Below are 20234 nucleotides of genomic sequence, written 5' to 3'. Positions count from 1 at the left end.
AGGTTGGGTGAGACAAGAATTAGAGGACCAGGGTTAAGGGTGAAAGGTGAAATGTTTAAAGGGAACTTCTTCACGCAGAGGGTGATGAGAGTGTGGGACGAACTGCCAGCTGAAGTAAATGTAGGCTCAAATTTGATATTTAAGAAATATTTGCATAGGGATATTAATGAGAGGGGTATGGAGGGCTATGGTTTGGGTCAATAGGACTAGACAGAATAATAGTTTGGCACAGACTAGATGGGTTGAAGGACCTTTTTCTGTGCTGTAGTGTTCTATGGTGCTACAATTCTATTTTGTGCTATATTTCAATGTGCGTAGAATCAGCTGGTGATTCAAGATGAATACGTATTAAGGTGAAAGCTAGTCATGTCTTACAGGCTCCAATAGTTGTAGTGGAGAAGAGTGCTCAGAATTCAGGCAAAAATCAGTGTGTTTATTTGCAGATTAACAAGTTGAAATAAGGCAGATCTATTTATTGAAGTGTATTTTAAACCCGAACAAGATGTAAACATTTGTTCATCAAGTTGTTCAAGGTGCTTCATTCTATTTTTGGATTTGATTGACACCTCATTGTTCAGAATACCCTTGATCAGAGAAGTGAACTGCAGGCTATATTTGCCCTGTCCTCAGTCCCTATTATCTTATGGCAAACATCTGTTTTCTGTGCCCTGGTGCTGAGACAGAAATCCATAGACAAAAATTGCTTGTAAAAATTATCATAGTCTATGAAAAGATTTTGGAAGAGATCTGAAAAAGATGTTCATGAACTGCCATTATCCGAACGATATATAACAGTATTTGCATTACTAATTCTGCTGAATTCTTTTTGCATCCATATAATTATGTCTTGTAAATACTTTCCAATACCACACATCTGCATGTAGATGAAATATATCAATGATGTCACAGAGCCAGACGGGAAATGTAAGTACTGAGCTGAGGTAGGAGGCATTAAGAGACTGAATAAAAGATTGAGAAGAATCTTGTTGGCTGCACAGGATGCTTTTAAGGGAAACTTTTGAAATAAGTGGTAGAATGGAGTTGGAGGACTTTGGGTGGGGGAGGATGGGCAGAAAACCCGTTCAAACTGCGCTGGACTCCCCATGGAATCCAACAACAGAGCACAATCTTGGAAAATTGCCACTCACATTCTTCCCCAGACAGAGGGGGTGCAAGATCTGTAGATTAGCTTAGTTTTATATCTTTTAATTAACTTTTATTTTTTAAAAAAGCTACTTTTTATTTTATAATTATTTCTTTCAATTTTAATGGTCTTAAAGTTTCATTGTCAGACATTTAAAAGCTTGAGGCTGCCGGTTGCTTGAATTCCGCATTACGGAGATTTTACTATATATACTGATCACAAAGAACAGGAAAAATCCAATCCCATTAATTACTGCTCATTCACTTTACTCTCGATAATTAACAGATTGACAAAAGGAAGTGTTGTCAGTAGTTGGGTTCATACCTCACACAAAGGAAGGTGATTGTTATTGTCAGATAAATCATTCCATCCCCTTTCCAACCTGAAGGAGTTCGACAGGGCAATGTCACGCACATTTTTTCAGCTGCTTCATCAATGATCTTCCTTTTTGGCAGAGTCAGAGATGGGGTTGTTTGCAGATAATTTTATAATGTTAAGTTCCATTCACAAATCCACAGCAAATGAAATAGTCTATGCATGACTGTATTCAGAAATAACCAGAACAGCAGAGACTAACTATCTCACCTTGATTTTAATTTATTATTTTTATTTTTATGACATAGTATGGTAGAAGACCCTTCTGGCCTATGAAACCCGTGCCACCCAATTAACCTATCATATTAACCTGCATGTTTTGGATGATTGGAGGAAACTGGAGCACCAGGGTGAAAATCCATGAGATGATGGAGATACAGCACAGGATTGGAGCCTGGGTAATAGTGTGGCGCTAACCACTGTGCTGACCATGCCGCCACAATATTCATTGGGAATACCATAACGGAAAATTGCCTGCCATCAGTGTACCAGGAACACAACTGAACTAGCAGATAACTGTAACCCAAGAATAGCTCGGACCCTGCATAGTTCATGACAAAAGGAGAACACACTGTTCTCCACTTGTCTGAATGACTGCAGTTCCATCAACTCTCAAGCCCAACACCATCCAGGTGAAAGCAGCTTGCCAACTCATCCACCAACCTATATATTCTCTTTCTTCACCTTGAGTGTATCATAGCCATATTATGTATCACTCACAAAATATACATGCCCAGACAGCGGCAGACATTTCTCAACCCTATCATGACAGGCAAGGAAAGCAAAACCATCGCATACAGGATTTCTTCTACGTAGTGCAACGTCTTGACTTGACTTGGAACTCCTTCCCAACAACACTGTCCACACGACAGAGTTTGACCTTCTCAACACCACCTTCTCAAGCATGGTTATGCTTTGCAATAAATCCTATTGCTCACTCTCAGTGATGCCCTGATTCTCCCACAAAGTGAATTTTAAAAATGGAGGTAATGGAGAAGTAGAAGTGTGTGTTTGTTTATTCTTTATGGTTGATGCTATGCTTTCAGAACTGAAGTGTTAGGTTGCAGGTGCAGCAGGTTATTAAGAAGGCAAATGGAATGTTGGCCTTCATTGCTAGAGGAATTGAATTCAGGAGTAGGGAGGTAATGTTGCAAATGTATAAGGTACTGGTGAGACTGCACCTGGAGTATTGTGTCCAGTTCTGGTCTCCATATTTGAGGAAGGATATACTGGCTTTGGTGACGGTCCAGAGGAGGTTTACTAGGTTGATCCCTGGGATGAAGGGGTTGACTTATGGTGAAAGATTAAATCATCTAGGATTGTATTCGCTCGAGTTCAGAAGAATGAGAGGAGATCTTATAGAAACATATAGGATTATGAAGGGTATGGATAGGATAGATGTAGGAAGGTTTTTTGAGCTGGCCGGGGAAACTAAAATGAGAGGACACAGTCTCAAGATTCGGGGGAGTAGATTTAGGACAGAGATGAGGAGAAATAGTTTTTCCCAGAGAGTAGTGAATGTTTGGAATTCTCTAACCAGGTAAGTGGTTGAGGCTGCCTCATTAAACATATTTAAAATTCGGTTAGATAAATTTTTACATGATAGAGGAATTAGGGAATATGGGGAGAAGGCAGGTAGGTGGAGTTAGGTCATAAATTAGATCAGCCATGATCGTATTGAATGGTGGAGCAGGCTCAATGGGCCATTTTTGGCCTACTCCTGTTCCTACTTCCTATGTTCCTATGTATGTACTGATTGCCTATGTACTAGTAATGAAGCCAAAATGTTCCTGAGACACTGCAGGTCAATCATTTTAATTGTCACTTAAAGGCAAACCAGTAATATCATTTTTCTATAAAGCAGAAAGTATCTCCTGACCTGCATAGCTTAGATAATTGACCAAATGATCTTTCCTGATGACAGTACCTTTCAATGAGGCAATGTTCTTTGACAAATGGCACCAATAACCAAAAGTGTTGTGGATTAAAGGTGATGCTAATTTGATAATTCTTTTATTGGTGCCCTCTCATCCAAAAAATTGAAAGAATGGAACACTTCTGAGAGTGAGACACCTGGTTTCTTGCATTGGATAGAAATATTGTTGGCACTTACTGTGTGATGATTGAAATTCAACAATGGAAATCTACTTGCTGATTGAGTGAAATCTTGGTTGCCCTGAATCATTTATCTTCTCACAATAATATAGCATTTCTTCACGTAGTGTGTGAATTTCACAGTTGTTGAATGGAATATTGGTATTGCGTGGTGTTATTTTGCCATGGCCCTAGTTCCACATTCCATACCCCATTGCCACACTGACATGTCTGTTCATCACCTCATGTCTTGGCAGGTTGGACCACCCTATAGTACAGAAACAGCCTCTTTCCCTCTCCCATCAGACTTCTGAACGGCCTCACTTTATCTTCTTTTTGCACTAATTTATTTATTTTTTTTAAATGTAATTTGTAGCTTTAATATTTGCACCTGTAATAAATATTTGCAGTTGTAATAAAGATTTGCACCTGTAATAAAGATTTGCACCTGTAATAAATATTTGCACCTGTAATAAATATTTGCATTTGTAATGCTGCTGCAAAACAATAATTTTCATGGGATGTTCATGATAATATATTCTGAATCTGAATGAGGCCTGGAGGAATGATGCCCCATATTCCGTCTCGCCAGTCTCCAACCTGATGGAATCAATATCAACTTCTCCAATTTCTGTTAGATCTTGGTGGATCTGTACTCCAGCTCCATTAACCTCCTTTGCTCCCTCACTCTATGTTCGATATAATTCTATTCCTCTCAGACTTGCTAATTTCATTTGAACCTGAGCTCTTAATCTTTTAGGAAAAGTGTTATCAATTTCAATGTTAAAGTACAGATTTATTGTCAAGAGTGCATTGGGACTGCATGCTTGGCATAGCAGTTAGCCCAACACCCTTACAGCGCCAGTGATCGGGACCCAGGTTCAAATCCCATGCTGTCTGTAAAGAGTTTGCACTTTCTCTCTGTGTCTGTGTGGGTTTTCCCCTGGGGGCTCCGGTTTCCTCCCATTGATTGAAACGTACCGGGATTAATTGAGTGTAAATTGGATGGCATGAACTCATGGGCCGAAATGGCCTGTTACTGTACTGTATGTCTAAATTTTTTTTTAATTAAATTTAAATTTATGACATCACATAGAACCCTGAGATTCTTTTTCCTCTGGACAGAATTTCTACTTATTGATACACCTGTAGTACAAAACAGTACTCAAAAAAAAGTATATAAAAAATGAGAAATGTAAATAAACTGTGCAATACAGAAAGAAAACAAATATTCAATAATAAATAATGCACAAAGCAAGAGTTCTTAAATGAGTCCCTGATTGAGTTTGTTGGAGGGGTAGCAACTGTTTCTGAACCTGATGGTATGAGTTTTGTGGTATGTGTACCTCTTTCCTGATGGTGATGTGGATCCTTGATGATTGCTGCTGCTCTCTGACAGCAGTATTCCCTGTATATTTTCTTGATATTGGAGAGAGTTTTGCCTGTGATGTCCCAGGCTGTGACTATACTGCCTTTTGCAGGCTTTCCACCAGCCTTTGTAAAAACAGATGCCTCTTGATTTTGTTCTTGGGCTACTGAGTTGTGATTTATCTCAATTTTTCTGAGCTCCCTGGCCAGAGGAAATAGTCTTTTTATATTCATCTGAAGTCAACAAAATATATGGCACATTGATGCAGCCCATCCTCACAATTTCATCAGTTAAAGTCTAATATCATAGTGGTGAATTAGCATGATCATGGCCCAAGCTCAATGCACTGTGAGGACTAACCAAGGCTCCAGAACTGAAACAACCTCAGGGTATCCCTGAACCTTTTGGAGTATGTAGTATGTTTGATTTACATTCAGTTTTGTAACCCAAGGAATATAGCGGCCAATTATTGTGCAGCAAGCTCCCACGATGATGAGTGTGAGAAAAGAAGTAATGCTGCGTAACCTGCTAAGTTTCTCAAGCTCTTCGTGTACCACACTCGATCTCAGCACCTGCAGATTTTCTTGTTTAAAATAATGGCAGCACTGCCACCGATGCAGTCCTGGGAGACCAGGGAGCTGAGCACATCGCTACTTCAAAAGATTCAGCCACTCTGTCCTAATGCCGGTGGCTCCTTACAGACATTAAACAGCCTGTTAGAGGAGCTGACAGTGTTTTTAAACTAAAATCCTGCAACATTGGAAGTCTGTGCCAAGGTGGTGGTGCCTGAGGGGTTGCAGAGAGCAGTAGATCGGCACAGAGCAAAAGAAAAAGGAAAAACATCCCCATTAAAAAGGAGAGGCAGAGGGACAACTCTACAGGATGGTGTCCACAGTGGCAGACCAGCGGGGCGGCGGGGGGGGGAGTGGGCCTCAGTGGCTGGGGACCCTACAGGATGGTGTTCACAGTGGCAGACCAGCGGGGGGAGGGGGGGCTCAGTGGCTAGGGACCCTACAGGATGGTGTCCACAGTGGAAGACCAGCGGGGGAGCTCAGTGGCTGGGGAACATACAGGACGGTGACCACAGCAGTGGGCCAATGAGAGGTTCAGCGGCTGATGGTCCCTCACCAGCTGTAGGCTACTTGCAGTCAGGAGACCCATGTAGGCTTTGGGCTGCTGGAAACTGGCTAATGGGAACCAGGTATCAAAGCTGGAGAAAGTGCTTGGGACAAGCAGGTCTCCCGAAGGGCCTCGACAGCTGAAGGTTTCCTGATCGTATCGAAGATTTGGACCTGGAGCTTGGGTTGCCGTTGCACTGAACGGGAGTCTGTGCGGCCACATAGGCTGCAGGAATGCTGGAACCAAAACCACTGACACTCAGTGTCTCTGAAGGGACTCTTTTTTTGGTTCTCTTTCTCTTTTACTGTAAGGGGCGCCGGGCGACACAAATGATGATTTTACCTTACAGCAGACAGAAGGGAATAGTACAGAACTGTACTATTACATGACAGTAAAGGAATCTTGAATCTTGGCATTTCAAATCTTGAATCATGGAATTTTAAATCTTGAATCTCTTAACTCCATAATTAAAAGTTAACCTCTTTTCGGAACATTGACTAAGGGAACACCAATTTTGCCATTTTGATTTTTTTGCTAATCTGAGTTCACTTTTAAAATTTTCTCTGCATCATTTGGATATTTGGCAACTGTTAGTCTGTTAAAAAAAATCTGTTGTTTGTCTTTTAGGGATCAAAATTGCTGACCTTGCACTTTCCCATATTTATCTCTTTTTGCTGTAGAGTTGCACAGTCATTTAATCTTTCTGTGTTCCTTTCTAACATCTTGTTCCCATCTGGATGACTTACTTATTGTCTTGTGCAAGCTGCAATATACATCTCAATATTTCTACATCCAATTCATTAATAAATATGATGGAAAACTCAGAAAAGATCCCTGGAGAACTCCGTCAGTCAGGAACTTGTCCCTTCACGCTTAATATTTGTCTCCTTCCATTCAACCAATTAGCAACCTCCCACTTCAATTTTCTCCTGTCTTCAATACATTATTTGAATACATGCATCATTAGTATTTATTGTTCATCTAACGTGCCTTGAGAAAGGAATGGTGTAAGTAGCTTATGATGTGATTTTGGAGGTCAACCATCTCACTCTGGGACAGGACTTACACAGGACAGACACTGGGAGAGTTCCTTCCCAAAAGGACATGAATGAGATAGATATTTGGCATAATCCAACAACATTTACTGATACCATAATTTTAGTACCAGATTATAAGCCAAAAATAAATTCACAAACAGGTGTCCTAACCTCCCTTCACCCCTCCAATTTCCTCACTCTCCTAACCAGGTCTTTGCTCAGTGCCATACTCCATTCCCATTACATCTTGACCTATTGTATAGTGCATAGCCATATGAATATTGCATTCATTCAGTTGTGGTGTGACCTTAACAATCTGATAGTTTAAATCCTCAATTCTCCTGAACACAATGGGGATAATATGCAAATATTTATTTTTAAAAAATCCAACTGCTCTTAAAAAAATTCTGGCTACACATGAGGCTGCTGATGCTGGAGTGTGGAGCAAAATCCCGATCTACTGGAGTGTGATAGTACAAGATACTATCACCAATGTATATATTTGTATATATTTCCATAGAGGAGTAGTGATTGGCTGAAATCCAGAGCCACGCCTACTGGCAGGTCATAAAGGGCTGCTCCTAACCAGCCCCAGGGTCACTCTGGACTGGTCAACCCCGATGTAATACGCTCTAGTCTTTAGCCAATAAAAGCCTTTGTTTAGACAACAAGTCTTTGAGTCATTCGACGTGCTACATGGAGGAACTCAGTGAGTCAGGCAGCACCAGTGGGAGAAATGAAAGGGTCAACATTTCAGACCTTGGCGATGGGTTCTGACCCAAAACGTCAGTTTCTTTTTCTTCCACTGATGCGTTCGACCTGCTGAGTTCAACCAGCATATTGTTCTTTTTTTTGCTGAAGATGTTCGGCTTTGGTATGGAAGGGAGTGCATATGACATTATTGTTGAAAAGGCAGATGGAGAAATTAGGCAATTTGACTTCAGGGGTAGGGGAGTTGATGGAATCAGGCATAGGTTCACTGTCCATGTTGAATGGTACTAATTTGATGCTGATTACATTTTTTTCTTCCCATTTTCCTCCATTCAACTGCTCATTGATGCAAGTTAACTGGATGCAATTTGTTGAGATGGTTTAAGCACATTTTCCTAAGTTTATTGGATCCAGTGTCTAGATCTGCCATTCTCAACCTTTTTATGGCAATGACCTCAACCCACCCCCCCATTTCCTGACCCCAAGACTCTGCTCAAAGTTATGGGACCTTTCCCTGTGAGGCAGCCAAGTTTTGGTTTCTCCCATTCTTCTCTTCTATCGACTACATAAATAAAATTAAAAATATTTATGTTATGTGAAGTGAAAAGTAAAAAATAAGGCTTTTCTGCTATGGTCCCCTGGGTAGGGTGGGGGTGGGATGGGGTAGTGGGAGGGAGGCAGTACATAGAACCCTTTTGAGAATGGCTGGCTTAGATAATTAAAAGATTAACATAACAATTATAAGAACATAAGAACTAGGAGCAGGAGTGAGCCATCCAGTCCATCAAATCTACTCCTCCATTCAATAAGATCATAGCTGATCTGATTTCAGATTTAGATTTCAGAATTCTTGTCAGAGTACATACACGGCATTGCATACATCCCTGAGATTCTTTATCCTGGGGGCCAGGCAGAATTTGCACTTATTGGCAGTGCAAAAAATATATATACAATGTACACATCTTCTTTTCTTTCTTTGGCTTGGCTTCGCGGACGAAGATTTATGGAGGGGGTAAAAAGTCCACGTCAGCTGCAGGCTCGTTTGTGGCTGACAAGTCCGATGCGGGACAGGCAGACACGATTGCAGCGGTTGCAAGGGAAAATTAGTTGGTTGGGGTTGGGTGTTGGGTTTTTCCTCCCTGCCACATTGACCACCGCCAGTGGGCTGATAACGCCTCAAACCGTGCATCTTGGCGCCTCACAGTTTGGCGGGCAGCAACCTCCTTTGAATGTACACATATAAACAGATTAAACAACTGACTGTGCAATACAGAGAGGAGAAAAAAAATCAAACAATAAAGTGCAAAAGTAAGAGTCCTTCAACGAGTCCCTGATTGAGTTTGTTGTTGAGGAGTCTGATGGTGGAGGGATAGCAGCTATTTCTGAGCGTGAGTTTTGTGGCACCTATGCCTCTTTCCTGATGGCAACAGTGAGAACAGAGCATGTGCTGGGTAGTGTGAGTCTTTGATGATCGCTGCTGCTCTCTGACAGCAGGGTTCCCCGTAGATGTTCTCAATGGTGCGGAGAGGTTTGCTTGTAATGTCTTGGAATGTGTCCAATATCTTTTGGAGGGCTTTACGCTTGGGAATATTGGTGTCTCCATACCAGACTGTGATGCAGTCGGTCAGCACACTTTCCACCACACATCTGTAGAAATTTGCCGATGTCATTCCAAATCTCCATCAACTAATGAGGAAGTAGAAGGGCTGATGTGCTTTCTTCACGATATCATTGGTGTGTTGGCTCTGAGCTAGTGACTTTCATTCCAAATCTCCATCAACTAATGAGGAAGTAGAGGGGCTGATGTGCTTTTTTCATGATATCATTGGTGTGTTGGCTCTGAACTAGTGACTTCAAAGAACTTAAATTTGCTCACTCCCTCCATCTCTGATCCTCTAATGATCACTGGATTGTATACGTCTGGTTTTCCCTTCCTGAAGTCAACAATCAGCTCCTTAGTTTTAGTGACGTTGAGTGCAATATTATTGTTGATGTCCCATTTGACCAAGTTTACAATCTCCCTCCTATATACTGACTCATTGCCTCATTTTATGCAACCCGCTACCATGGTATCTTCAGCGAATTTGTAGATGGTGTTGTTGTTGTACCAATCCACACAGTCATCGGTGTAAAGTGAGAAGAGTAGGGGGCTAAGAATGCAGCACTATGGTGCTCTGGTACTGATGGAGATTGTGGAGGAGCACAGTCCTCATTGATTGTGGCCTGGAGGTGAGAAAATCCATGATCCAATTAGAACTAAGTCCACATCCAATTACAATCTTTTTGCCATAATCCTTAATTCCCCTACTATGCAAAAATCTTTCTAACTTTGGTCTTAACTATACTTAATAAGCGGCCTCAACTGCTTCCTTGAATAGAGAATTCCACAGATTCGCTACTCCCTGGGAAAAGCAGTTCCTTTACAGTTCCATCCAAAATCTACTTTTCTGATTCTTGAGATTATGTTCCCAAGTTCTCATCTCACTTTACCTGTTTCTATCTCATTTATTCCTTCCTCAATTTGATATGTTTCTACAAAATCCACTCTCATTCTTTCAAATTCCAGTGAGTACAGCCTTAGGCAACTCAACCTGTCCTCATAGGCTAATCCTCGCTTCTCTGGTGAACCTCCTCTGCACTGTCTCCAAAGCCAGTAAATCTTTTCTCAAATATGGGGACCAGAACTGCACACATTACTCCAATTGCACCCTCACCCGTACCCTGTACAGTGGTAGCAGAACCTCCTTCCTCTTAAATTTAATCTCTAGCAGTGAAGTCTAACATTCCATTCGCCTTCTTGATTTCCTGTTGTATCTACAAACCAACCTTCTGCAATTTATGCACAAGCACTCCCAAATCCTCTACACAACTGTATGCTCCAATCCTTCACTATTTAAATAATAATCTGACCTATTTTTATTTCCAAAGTGGATGACATCACTTTTACCAACATTGTATTCCATCTGCCAGTCCCCTGCCCAGTTACTTATCTATATCTTTCTTACGTTACCATCACCACATTGCCATAATTTCTACGAAATCTTGTCGAAAAGCTTCTGAAAGCCTTCTTTACACGATGAAAGTCCTTCATTGGTGACTGAGGCCTTTGAGGTGTCTGGTCGTTTTAAAATCTGTCATATAATTCCAAGTTTTTCCTTTCGTGTTCTTCAAAGTATTTGACCAGATTCTTCAGCTTCAACCCCATCTGACGTTCACATGTGCTCCTCTATTCTATATGTGAGGATTCCAGTAACTTCTCTACCATTGATGTCAAACTGCCAGATTCCTCTCTGTCTCCCTCTTAAGTAATGGAGTTTCAAATGCATTCTTTTCCAAAGTAGATCAGAATTTCGTGGGAGCGATGGAACTTTTTTCTTAATTTTTCCCTATTGTTTTCTTCAGAGTTGAGGACTGAAACCATCAATCTGTACAGGTAGAATCAATGGCACGGCACAGCTGAATTAGAGCAATCCCTCTGTGGTAGCGCCTTATAGAACTAGCCAGGAACATCTTGCGAGCTCAAAGGCTTTTCCTTCATGTTCACCTTTTTAGAGTGTGCAAAGGAAGGCATTATACAAAGTCAAGTATCTGGATCTAGGTCCATGATGTGATCGGGTGGGACACAGGAGAGGTGCATTACAGTGATCAGAGATCTGAGCAGTAGAGTGGGAGTCAGTTAGAAGGATGTAGGGAAATTAAGATCTTATTAGGGCAACAGAGCCAGGGAAAGATTAGACATGATCTGCTGCAGGAATGTAGGTTGTGTGTCTGATTTGTCCATCATGATTGGTGGAGAGAGGAATAGGATCATGCTTGTGATTGGTGCTTTTGGTCTGTGGATTAGCTTCAAGCTTTGCAATTGAATCATGACCACAGGGGCCTAATGATGCTTGAGGAAAGTAGGTTGTAGCGGTTAGCGCAATGCTGTTACAGTGCCAGCAACTGGGGTTCGAATCTGGCATTGTCTGTAATGAGTTTGTACGTTTTTCCTGTGTCTGTGTGGGTGTGCTCTGAGTGCTCTGGTTTCTGCCCACCCTTCAAAACATACAGGGTTTGTAGCTTAATTGGGTGTAATTGAGTGGCACAAGTTCATGGGTCAGAAGGGCCTGCTACCGTGCTGTATATTAAAAAAATTTAAAACTTTAAGTCCAATGATCAGACTCCATCTCAAGCAGGACCTTTTTAAGGTAAAAGCTTAATTGTTATGATAGCTTTCCACCCTTGACCCATTTGCAACCCAGAAGTCCACCACACCACCCCAATCACAAATCTAAATTGGCTAATCCCCATTTAAATAATGGAAAAGCAGGCCTAAGGAACATTGTGAAATCCTGCTTCTGCAGGTGGTACACATCTCTAATGTGACAAACATGCGTAGGTACTGGCGTACAAACATGCCTGTGCGTTGGCATGTGTACAAATGGCTCAGAATCTTTGTGACCCCTAACATCTCTGATTTTCTTGTTATTTTTATTGACATTATCTCACAAAATGCCCAAAACCATTTTACTAAGCTGTCAAATTTCTAAGATATGTTCACTTAAAATATTTATAAAAGGATTTACAGGCTGCTTTTATATCATTTGCATTTTATTCTCTCTGTGCCTTCTGAGAATGTCTTTGATTGTTCTTTTGCAACTTTTTCAGTGCTTCAGTTATGTTTCCCACTCTGTTCCACAAAGTGCCCAACAATTGACAAAGATTCACATCAAACAGCAAGCTTGTTTTCTCTGCTACTGCCAAACTCTGGTTTTATTTCTGAGAGAAAAGGGCTTGGAAATCTGATTAAAATGTACCTCGTTTCATCATTATTTTGGGATTATTATGGCCATGCATAATGCTCAAATTATTGTTCATTAAATGGTGAGATTCAAATCAGATAAATGCTTGAGTAATTTTTACATTCATACAACTCACATTATCCAGTGAAAGTACCTGAATATCAAATTAATAGCTTGATCTTTAAACTTCACTGACAACTTCAACGGAGCATTTGTAGATTGTCCAAACCTCACGTGTACCATGCCCGTTGGATGATTTGTTGTGGTACACACTTTGCTGGTGTGTTCATGACCAGTTAACAATTATCAGGCAAACGTGTGAATTTCTGCTGATCCTGATTAGAGTTTCCCTTGTGCATCCTTCCAAGGGCACAATTGTCTTCTTGGTCTGCATTGCTCCATTCATTTTGGTTTGCTTAATAGGTATTAAAAAATTCTTTTACAGCTACTAGGATAAAAATTAATATAACTTGGCTTTACACAGATAATGCTAGTTGAGAGAATTTAAATGACAAAAAAGATAATCGTTTTTCATTAATGAGAATAAAAAAAGCTGAAATTGAAATATGTTCCTGGCATACAGCCAGCTTTCTGTGGTGAATTTGAGCAGTGGGATTTTAATCGAAAAATCATCCTTTTTGTCCTTTTCTTTCAGGGAAGTTCCTCTCCCAGCAAGTCAGTGGTCTGCGGTGCCAAAGACTGTATGTACTATGGTGGCACATTCTTAAATGAACTGTGAATTATAGAGATTAGTGTTACTCTATTGTTTGACAGCTTTTAAAATAGGAACAGACTTGACTGACATTTAAAGCTGCCTTCTGTGGGATCTTTTATCAGTTTGATTTGTCCTGGTACTGACAGCGGGAGTTCATATTTACGGAAAGGTCCACATTAATTCCATGTTTAATTTTGTTTGATATTTTGTTCTCATTGCTGCCAATCATGTTCCTTTAGGAGGAGAATTGGATGGAATGCCACCTTCCTTTGTGGCTTCCTTCCTTTGGCTCAGCCACAAGGGAGGATCAGAGATGAATATTAATTCCAGCTCTCAGTGGATTTGCCAATTTTAAAAGTTGTTTTTATGCTTTTATCTAATAATCCAGAATAAAAAAGACGATCATATTCAGTTATCCTTGCCCCATTCACAAAATGATGTGACTCTCCACTCTACCATGAATCTCTCTCAGCAACTTTAATCATTTTAAGCATTTTTTTTGCCAAGGCATACTTTCTTAATTTTGATGGGAATGAGTCATCAGTTATGAGACATTCATTGAATCCCAGTGATTGCTCTGTCAGCTTCTGAAGTAGGCTGTTTGGGATGACAAAACCTACTCCATGGATCCTCGGTTGTTCAGGATCAAGTCCTTTCCAGAAAACGGTGTATTGACCTTGCTAAGATTGGCCCTTAGGGCAAAGGCACCTTTGCATGTATTTGTTTAATGTGTACTTGATGTTGCACTCCAAGAAGCACACGGTACTTCACAAATGATCCAACTAATTTCAGTGGGATAAAAACTACAACAAATGGAGCTGATGGATTTGTTGCAGCCTTTGTCCGCCCTTCATAGCCGTGAAGTTCAGAGTAACTTTGTCCCCCTGTTCCACCATTGAGGACTTGATTGTTCTTAGTCAGGAATCTCACCCTCGACCTAACTGCATGGGTGATGCTAGCAGAGCTCCAGACAGCATAACTCTTAGGATCACACAAGCTTCTCCACCACAACAAAGTGACAATCCACAGAGAAGTGATTGATATACAATAAGATGGAAAGTCAACATATGCTATTTATTATAGAATAATGATTTGCTCATTTCTGTTCAAATGTTAGGGTCGTATCATCAAATGCTTCCTTAAGAAAATGCTAGAAGTCCATTATCATTACCCTCTCTAAAATGTCCAACCCTATCACTCTCTGGAAAAGTGAAACCTCCAGGCATCCAATTCCAAGTACCTCTAGAGTCCTTCTAAGATCTGCACTGTCCCAGCATGTCAGATAGGTCAGGTTGGACGAGGTCCAAAGATTTTGTCAGGTTACATGCCTCAGGACATCTTATAACAATATGAGCTTTGGGCTGAATCGTTCTCGATCCCGCCACTCCTTCCGCTCACATCTGAACCTCCTCATTTAAGGGCTAACACAGCACCCTGACAAATGAACAGATTGCACACAAGTACCTGGGCTCAGCTGGTGGATCCAAAGGCCAAGTGGGGCCCAGTGTTGGAACTCATGACAACTCACTGAAATCTTTTGATAACTGGAGACATTTAAAAATAGTTAAAAGACATTTGAGTGAGAAAAAGTAATATTAAAGATTGTGAGAGTTTTATGGACATTAAAGGGATCAATGGGTTTGTGCAGGATAGAGATGAGTTAAAAAATAATTTTATTGAATGGCAAAGCACACGAGAGAGGTTGATTGTCTATCCCTACTTCTGTTTCTTGTATTTATATGTTGTTAACTATACTTAAAACATGTTCAAGTATTAGAAATGAAGGAATAGCATTAATTAAACAAAGAGAAGCAAAATAAGCACCTTCATGTACCTGCTATAGCCTAGGTCAATTGCCCCATTCAACTGACTGGATCCACAGCACAAAGAATTAATTAGCCATTTGAGTTCTGCCCTGCCTCTCAGGGTCAAGGCCAGCAATGGACTGGGGAAGAGATATGTTCCAAAATTCAATCCCCATTGGTTCCTGACTTGTGTTGCAGTGAGCAGGGACTGAAATCATAAAGCCACTGTCCCACACATCATAGTGGACCCACAGTTCTGCACTAAACCTCAGGCTAATAAGCAGTATGAATTGGCCGACTACATGGACGAAGTTGTTGATTGTGCATGCCTGTGAAGGAATCCATCTGGATTTCCGCAGGTGATCCACAGAAGTGATCAGGGCCCCACATAGATTAGGTTTCACTGTGTCACTGCACTGCTGGCAGACGAGGTGATTCTCAGACAGACTTTCAATCCCTCAGCAAAGTTGCCACATCTCTCAGATGGTTGTCATGTTTCCTGTTCAGAGTACACACTTCTGTACTACCAATCAAACCAAACCTTTTACTCTTCTGTTTCCTTCCAAAGTAGATAAAATGTTGGAAGGTTTCCAGGCCTAAGAATTGGGCCTAACAAGTTAAGAAATGAAACAGTAATAAAAATATGCAAGCCATCCAAACTTCCTTGGATTGATATTTTCTCTCCTAATTTCCGTTAACACAAGAAATATGAGCAGGATTAGGCCATCCGGCCCATCGAGCCTGCTGTGCCAACCAATGTGATCATTGCTGACCTGATAATAGGCTCATCTCCACCTTCCTGCCTTTTCCCCACATATCTCAATTCCCTTACTATGCAGAAATCTATCTAACCTTGTCTTAAATATATTTACTGGGGTCACCTCCACTGCTTCAATGGGCAGCGAATTCAACAGGTTCTCCACCCTCTGGGAAAACAGTTCCTCCTCATCTCTGTCCCAAATCTACTTACCTGAATCTTGAGGCAATGTCCCCTAGCTCTGGACTCCCCACCAATGGAAACAACTTGTGGATCTCATTCTTATCACTGCCTTTCATAATTTTATGTTTCTGTGAGATCCCCTCTCATTCTTCTAAATTCCAGCAAATACAAGCAAACAATTCACTCTCTCCTCATTGGCCAACCTCTTCACCCCTAGAATCAATGTGGTGAAGCTCCTCTGCACTGCCTCAAAGCCAGGATATCCTTCCTGAAGGAAGGAGACCAGAACTGGACTCAGTACTCCAGATACAGTCTCACCATTACCCTGTACAGTTGCTATTCCTGCATATGCATCAAGTTCAAGTTCATTATCACATACACCAGAAGTGCATTGGTAGAAGTTATTTTGTGAGTAGACTAGTAGATACCTCAAAGCATAGTACAGTAAGACACAGTACAAACGTCAAAAAATGCAGAGTTGCATAGAGAGATAAGTTGGTACAGAGTCAAGATGACATCATTTTACTACTTTGGGGTTCATTCAGGAGTTTGACAATGGTGGGAATGAAACTGTCTTTGAATCTGGTGGTCTTTCCAAACAAAGCAGCAGAAGTTATAGATGGAGTTTTTGGAGCAGTGGAGAGATGTATGATAGATTGAGCCACATTCACAACCCTGTGTAGTCTTTCAATTGTTCCACAATGCAGAGTTATCACTGTGTTGACATTACTATCTGAATCATGTATTTTTGACTAGTTCTTATTTCATTTTCTTGCTTTGGTGGCAGTTTGCAAATCAAAGATTGATGTGAACTCTGCCACCCCTTTAATTAGCACACATTTCTAGACTGACATGTTATTATTTTACAGTTAGTTTTACGTTCCAGCAAACTTTGTGAACTCAATTGTCATATACTTTTTGGAAGATAAAAACTAAAGTGTTCTCATCAGTATATCATTAAAAGATTTAGATAAATGTTTTATCCACTATTTCACAATAATGGACAAGAGAACATTGTCAGAAGCATCAAATATCATCTTCCAAAATTACAAGGTAACAGTTAATGGTCTAGAAATAGGATGGAGTTACCACCTACACAAGAGTTAGATAGACTCAAAGCACTTACAATATCATGTTTCATTACATTCTCCTGAAAAGTACTTCATCAGGGTTGAGGAAAGTTAGAACAGAAGCAGTGCTCATAGATGTGCTTGATATATTTCGGGGGCTAATTTTGATTGTCCAAAATTGGATGTGGGGATTGTGATGGGGGATTAGCGCTGCTTTTACTTCTGATGCCAACTTTGCAACATCATCCATTTAATGATAACAGCAAGCAAACAATGGATATTCTGCTCTTTTCAGTGACAGCTGCTGACACCAGCACCTTCTAAAGCTGGCCTGAACATAAGATGGTCTGGAGCTCTGAAAGGGAAGGTGGAGTGGGAAGCAGCAGTCCTAGTGGAACTTCTTATCGCATGGAAGATGTAATAGTGGTGCTGCTTCAGGTTCCAAGCAGCAAGGAGGTGCATGGAGGACAAATAAGCTCAGGTCAAAGTGGGACAGCTATGAGACCAGATAGCCAGTGAAAGGAGACAAGTCCTGAGTACCTAGATTCAATGATGCAAGAACTTAGTAGCCTTGTGCATGTGCTCATGGTAGGAAAATGCTTCTTCAAAAGCAGAATCCAATCACATGTTACATTGAAGGAAGTCAGCAGGTCAAGCAACGTCTATAGGAATTGATTCAGGAATCTGCTGTTTTAAAAAAAATTACCAGTCAAAGAGCCCAGCCCGAAACATTGCTTACCCTTTACTTCTGATGGATGCTGCATGACCTGTTGAGTTTCTCCAGCACTTTTGTGCATTGCATTCTGCAGATCATCTTGTTAAACTCACATTACGTTCTTACATTCATCCAAGTCAACCCTTCAGGCACAGAAAAGGTGCACTGTTCCAGAAAAAGACATGGTCTCAACCACACTCCACCATCAAATGGCCAGTGCCTGCTTCGAACACAGCATAAGCAGAGACCCCACAACGTTACAAGTGGGGCTGTGAGGTCAGCTGAAACCACGCTGGCCCTTAACGCTGATGCCAGTTTTCAAAAGGCTCATTCAGCAATTGGCCTTCCATCAGAATACCAAGATCACCAAAGCACCATCCTAGAGAAATGTGGTGAATCTCTGGAGCATGAACCCACTATTGCCTCTCAAGAAGACAGCAGTGCCTTGCCGGCAATCCCATTGCCCAGATGTTGGGGTCTGAAAGAACTTAGGCTGGAGCTTCTTGAGGGAAAACGCCAAGGCTGTCTATGTTCTCCTCCACTGAAAACTGCTGGCCTCAACCAGCTATGGGGTAAAACTATGTGGGGTCACAGGCACCAACAAGGCACACATTGATGTAGCATGATATATGGCATAACTTGACTTAGAAATACTGTTGGCTTGGCTATAAATTATAATGAGTGATGAATAATGAGAATTTATTTTCTTATTCATAAGTACAAATGTACAGAGGCACCAAAATTCTCACATGCAGGTATTTAAGATGCAACAACAATCTTTTTTCTTTGGCTTGGCTTCACGGACGAAGATTTATGGAGGGGTAACGTCCATGTCAGCTGCAGGCTCGTTTGTGGCTGACAAGTCCGATGCGGGACAGGCAGACACGGTTGCAGCGGTTGCAAGGGAAAATTGGTTGGTTGGGGTTGGGTGTTGGGTTTTTCCTCCTTTGTCTTTTGACAGTGAGGTGAGGTGACCGGAGAGCCCACAACAACAATAATATATATTAAATTACCACATTATGCAAAGACAAAAGAAGAGGTAATAAATATAAAAGGATTTTCATAGATATTCATAGTTGCAATTAGTGTAAGAAATAATGTGATGTTACAGTTGTGCAAACAGATCCTTTGGTGGTTCCGGAGAGTTTATGGTTAGGGTTAGGGGAGTATGGGGCGTTGAAGGGACTGATAGTTGTTGGATAAAAACGATTGGCGAAGCTAGATGTGCTGGACTTCAGGCTTCCTTACTTTCAGTCTGAAAAGAGCAGCGAGAAGAGGTGGTCATCTGGGTGATGGAGGTTATTTGTGACGATAAGTGTTGACTTTTAATTTTCCATTGAAAACAAAAACAGACAATTGATGATCTGAAATGGAGAGAAAGAAGGTATGAATGAGGAAATAGAGTTATGTTGGCTGGTATCACAGATGAGTTTCCATGAACACTCATCCAGAAGTGGACTATCTAGGTGACCTACTCAGATTCTCTTTCACGACCTTTCACTGTCTCATTGTTGACAATGTGCTTGCTCCTGTTGTGCAGAATACAGAAAAGCAGGACAATTCAGTGGTTGTTTCACTCCTGTCTGCTCTGCCACTTCTTTGTTAGACGGTATATGGGTCGCATGCTGGAGCATCAGCAAATAGCCCTTAGTTTGCCATATTAGCTCAAATGCAGATGGTACAACAGATTGCCACAAATGAATTCACCTTTCCTTCTGCCAGCTTTCAGGGCACTGGCCTGTTTGATTCGCTGCCTGTGTCCACATACCAGCTGGAGCTGACTGAGTACAATTCGATCCTCAATGTCAAGATATTAGCTTGGGATGAGACACAGATTTTGATTTACTTCTCTTTACAATGAATGTTACTGAAACAATGTTTATTATACCTATCCTGGGCTTCAGTGATCAGGCTAGTTCATTTGTATATCTCCACTGTCCTTCCAAAATAGTCTCTCTACTCTGAGGTCTAACATGAAAAGAGATTCCCAGTGGTCAGAATAAACAATTCTATGTTATGCTCATCAGCTTTTTAGAAAAGTTAACATGCTACTGAATCAGAGGAATCCCTGTTCTATGTTGCTCAAGAGGGTGAACGATCACTCAGAATGAGGTTGAGATCTTGAACACACACACACACACACACACACACACACACACACACACACACACACACACACACACACACACACACACACACACACACACACACACACACACACACACAGGTGCATCATAAATGTGCACCATCTCCTGGACTCCCCACCAACTTGTCACCTCAATCAACTTCTTCTCCTCCTGTCACCACATTTACACTTCCCAAATTGACCTCATCAATCTTGTTGTAAGCCATAGAAGTA

General features: G+C 41.1%; 1 protein-coding gene across 9 annotated transcripts in view; it reads left to right on the top strand.

The window, feature by feature from the left end:
- LOC138761596 (uncharacterized) overlaps nt 1–20234 on the top strand; it is a 756070-nt gene that overhangs the window by 587253 nt on the left and 148583 nt on the right. For all 9 annotated transcript variants that reach the window (XM_069933972.1, XM_069933971.1, XM_069933973.1 and 6 more), the window contains one exon: nt 13286–13331. In XM_069933972.1, coding sequence (XP_069790073.1) covers nt 13286–13331 — 46 coding nt within the window. The remainder of the gene's footprint in view (nt 1–13285; nt 13332–20234) is intronic.

This window comes from Narcine bancroftii, chromosome 4, assembly GCF_036971445.1.
Source record: "Narcine bancroftii isolate sNarBan1 chromosome 4, sNarBan1.hap1, whole genome shotgun sequence".
In the NCBI taxonomy this organism is placed as follows: domain Eukaryota; kingdom Metazoa; phylum Chordata; class Chondrichthyes; order Torpediniformes; family Narcinidae; genus Narcine; species Narcine bancroftii.
Note: the sequence above shows the minus strand (reverse complement) of the source record. Positions and strands in the feature narration are given on the sequence as shown.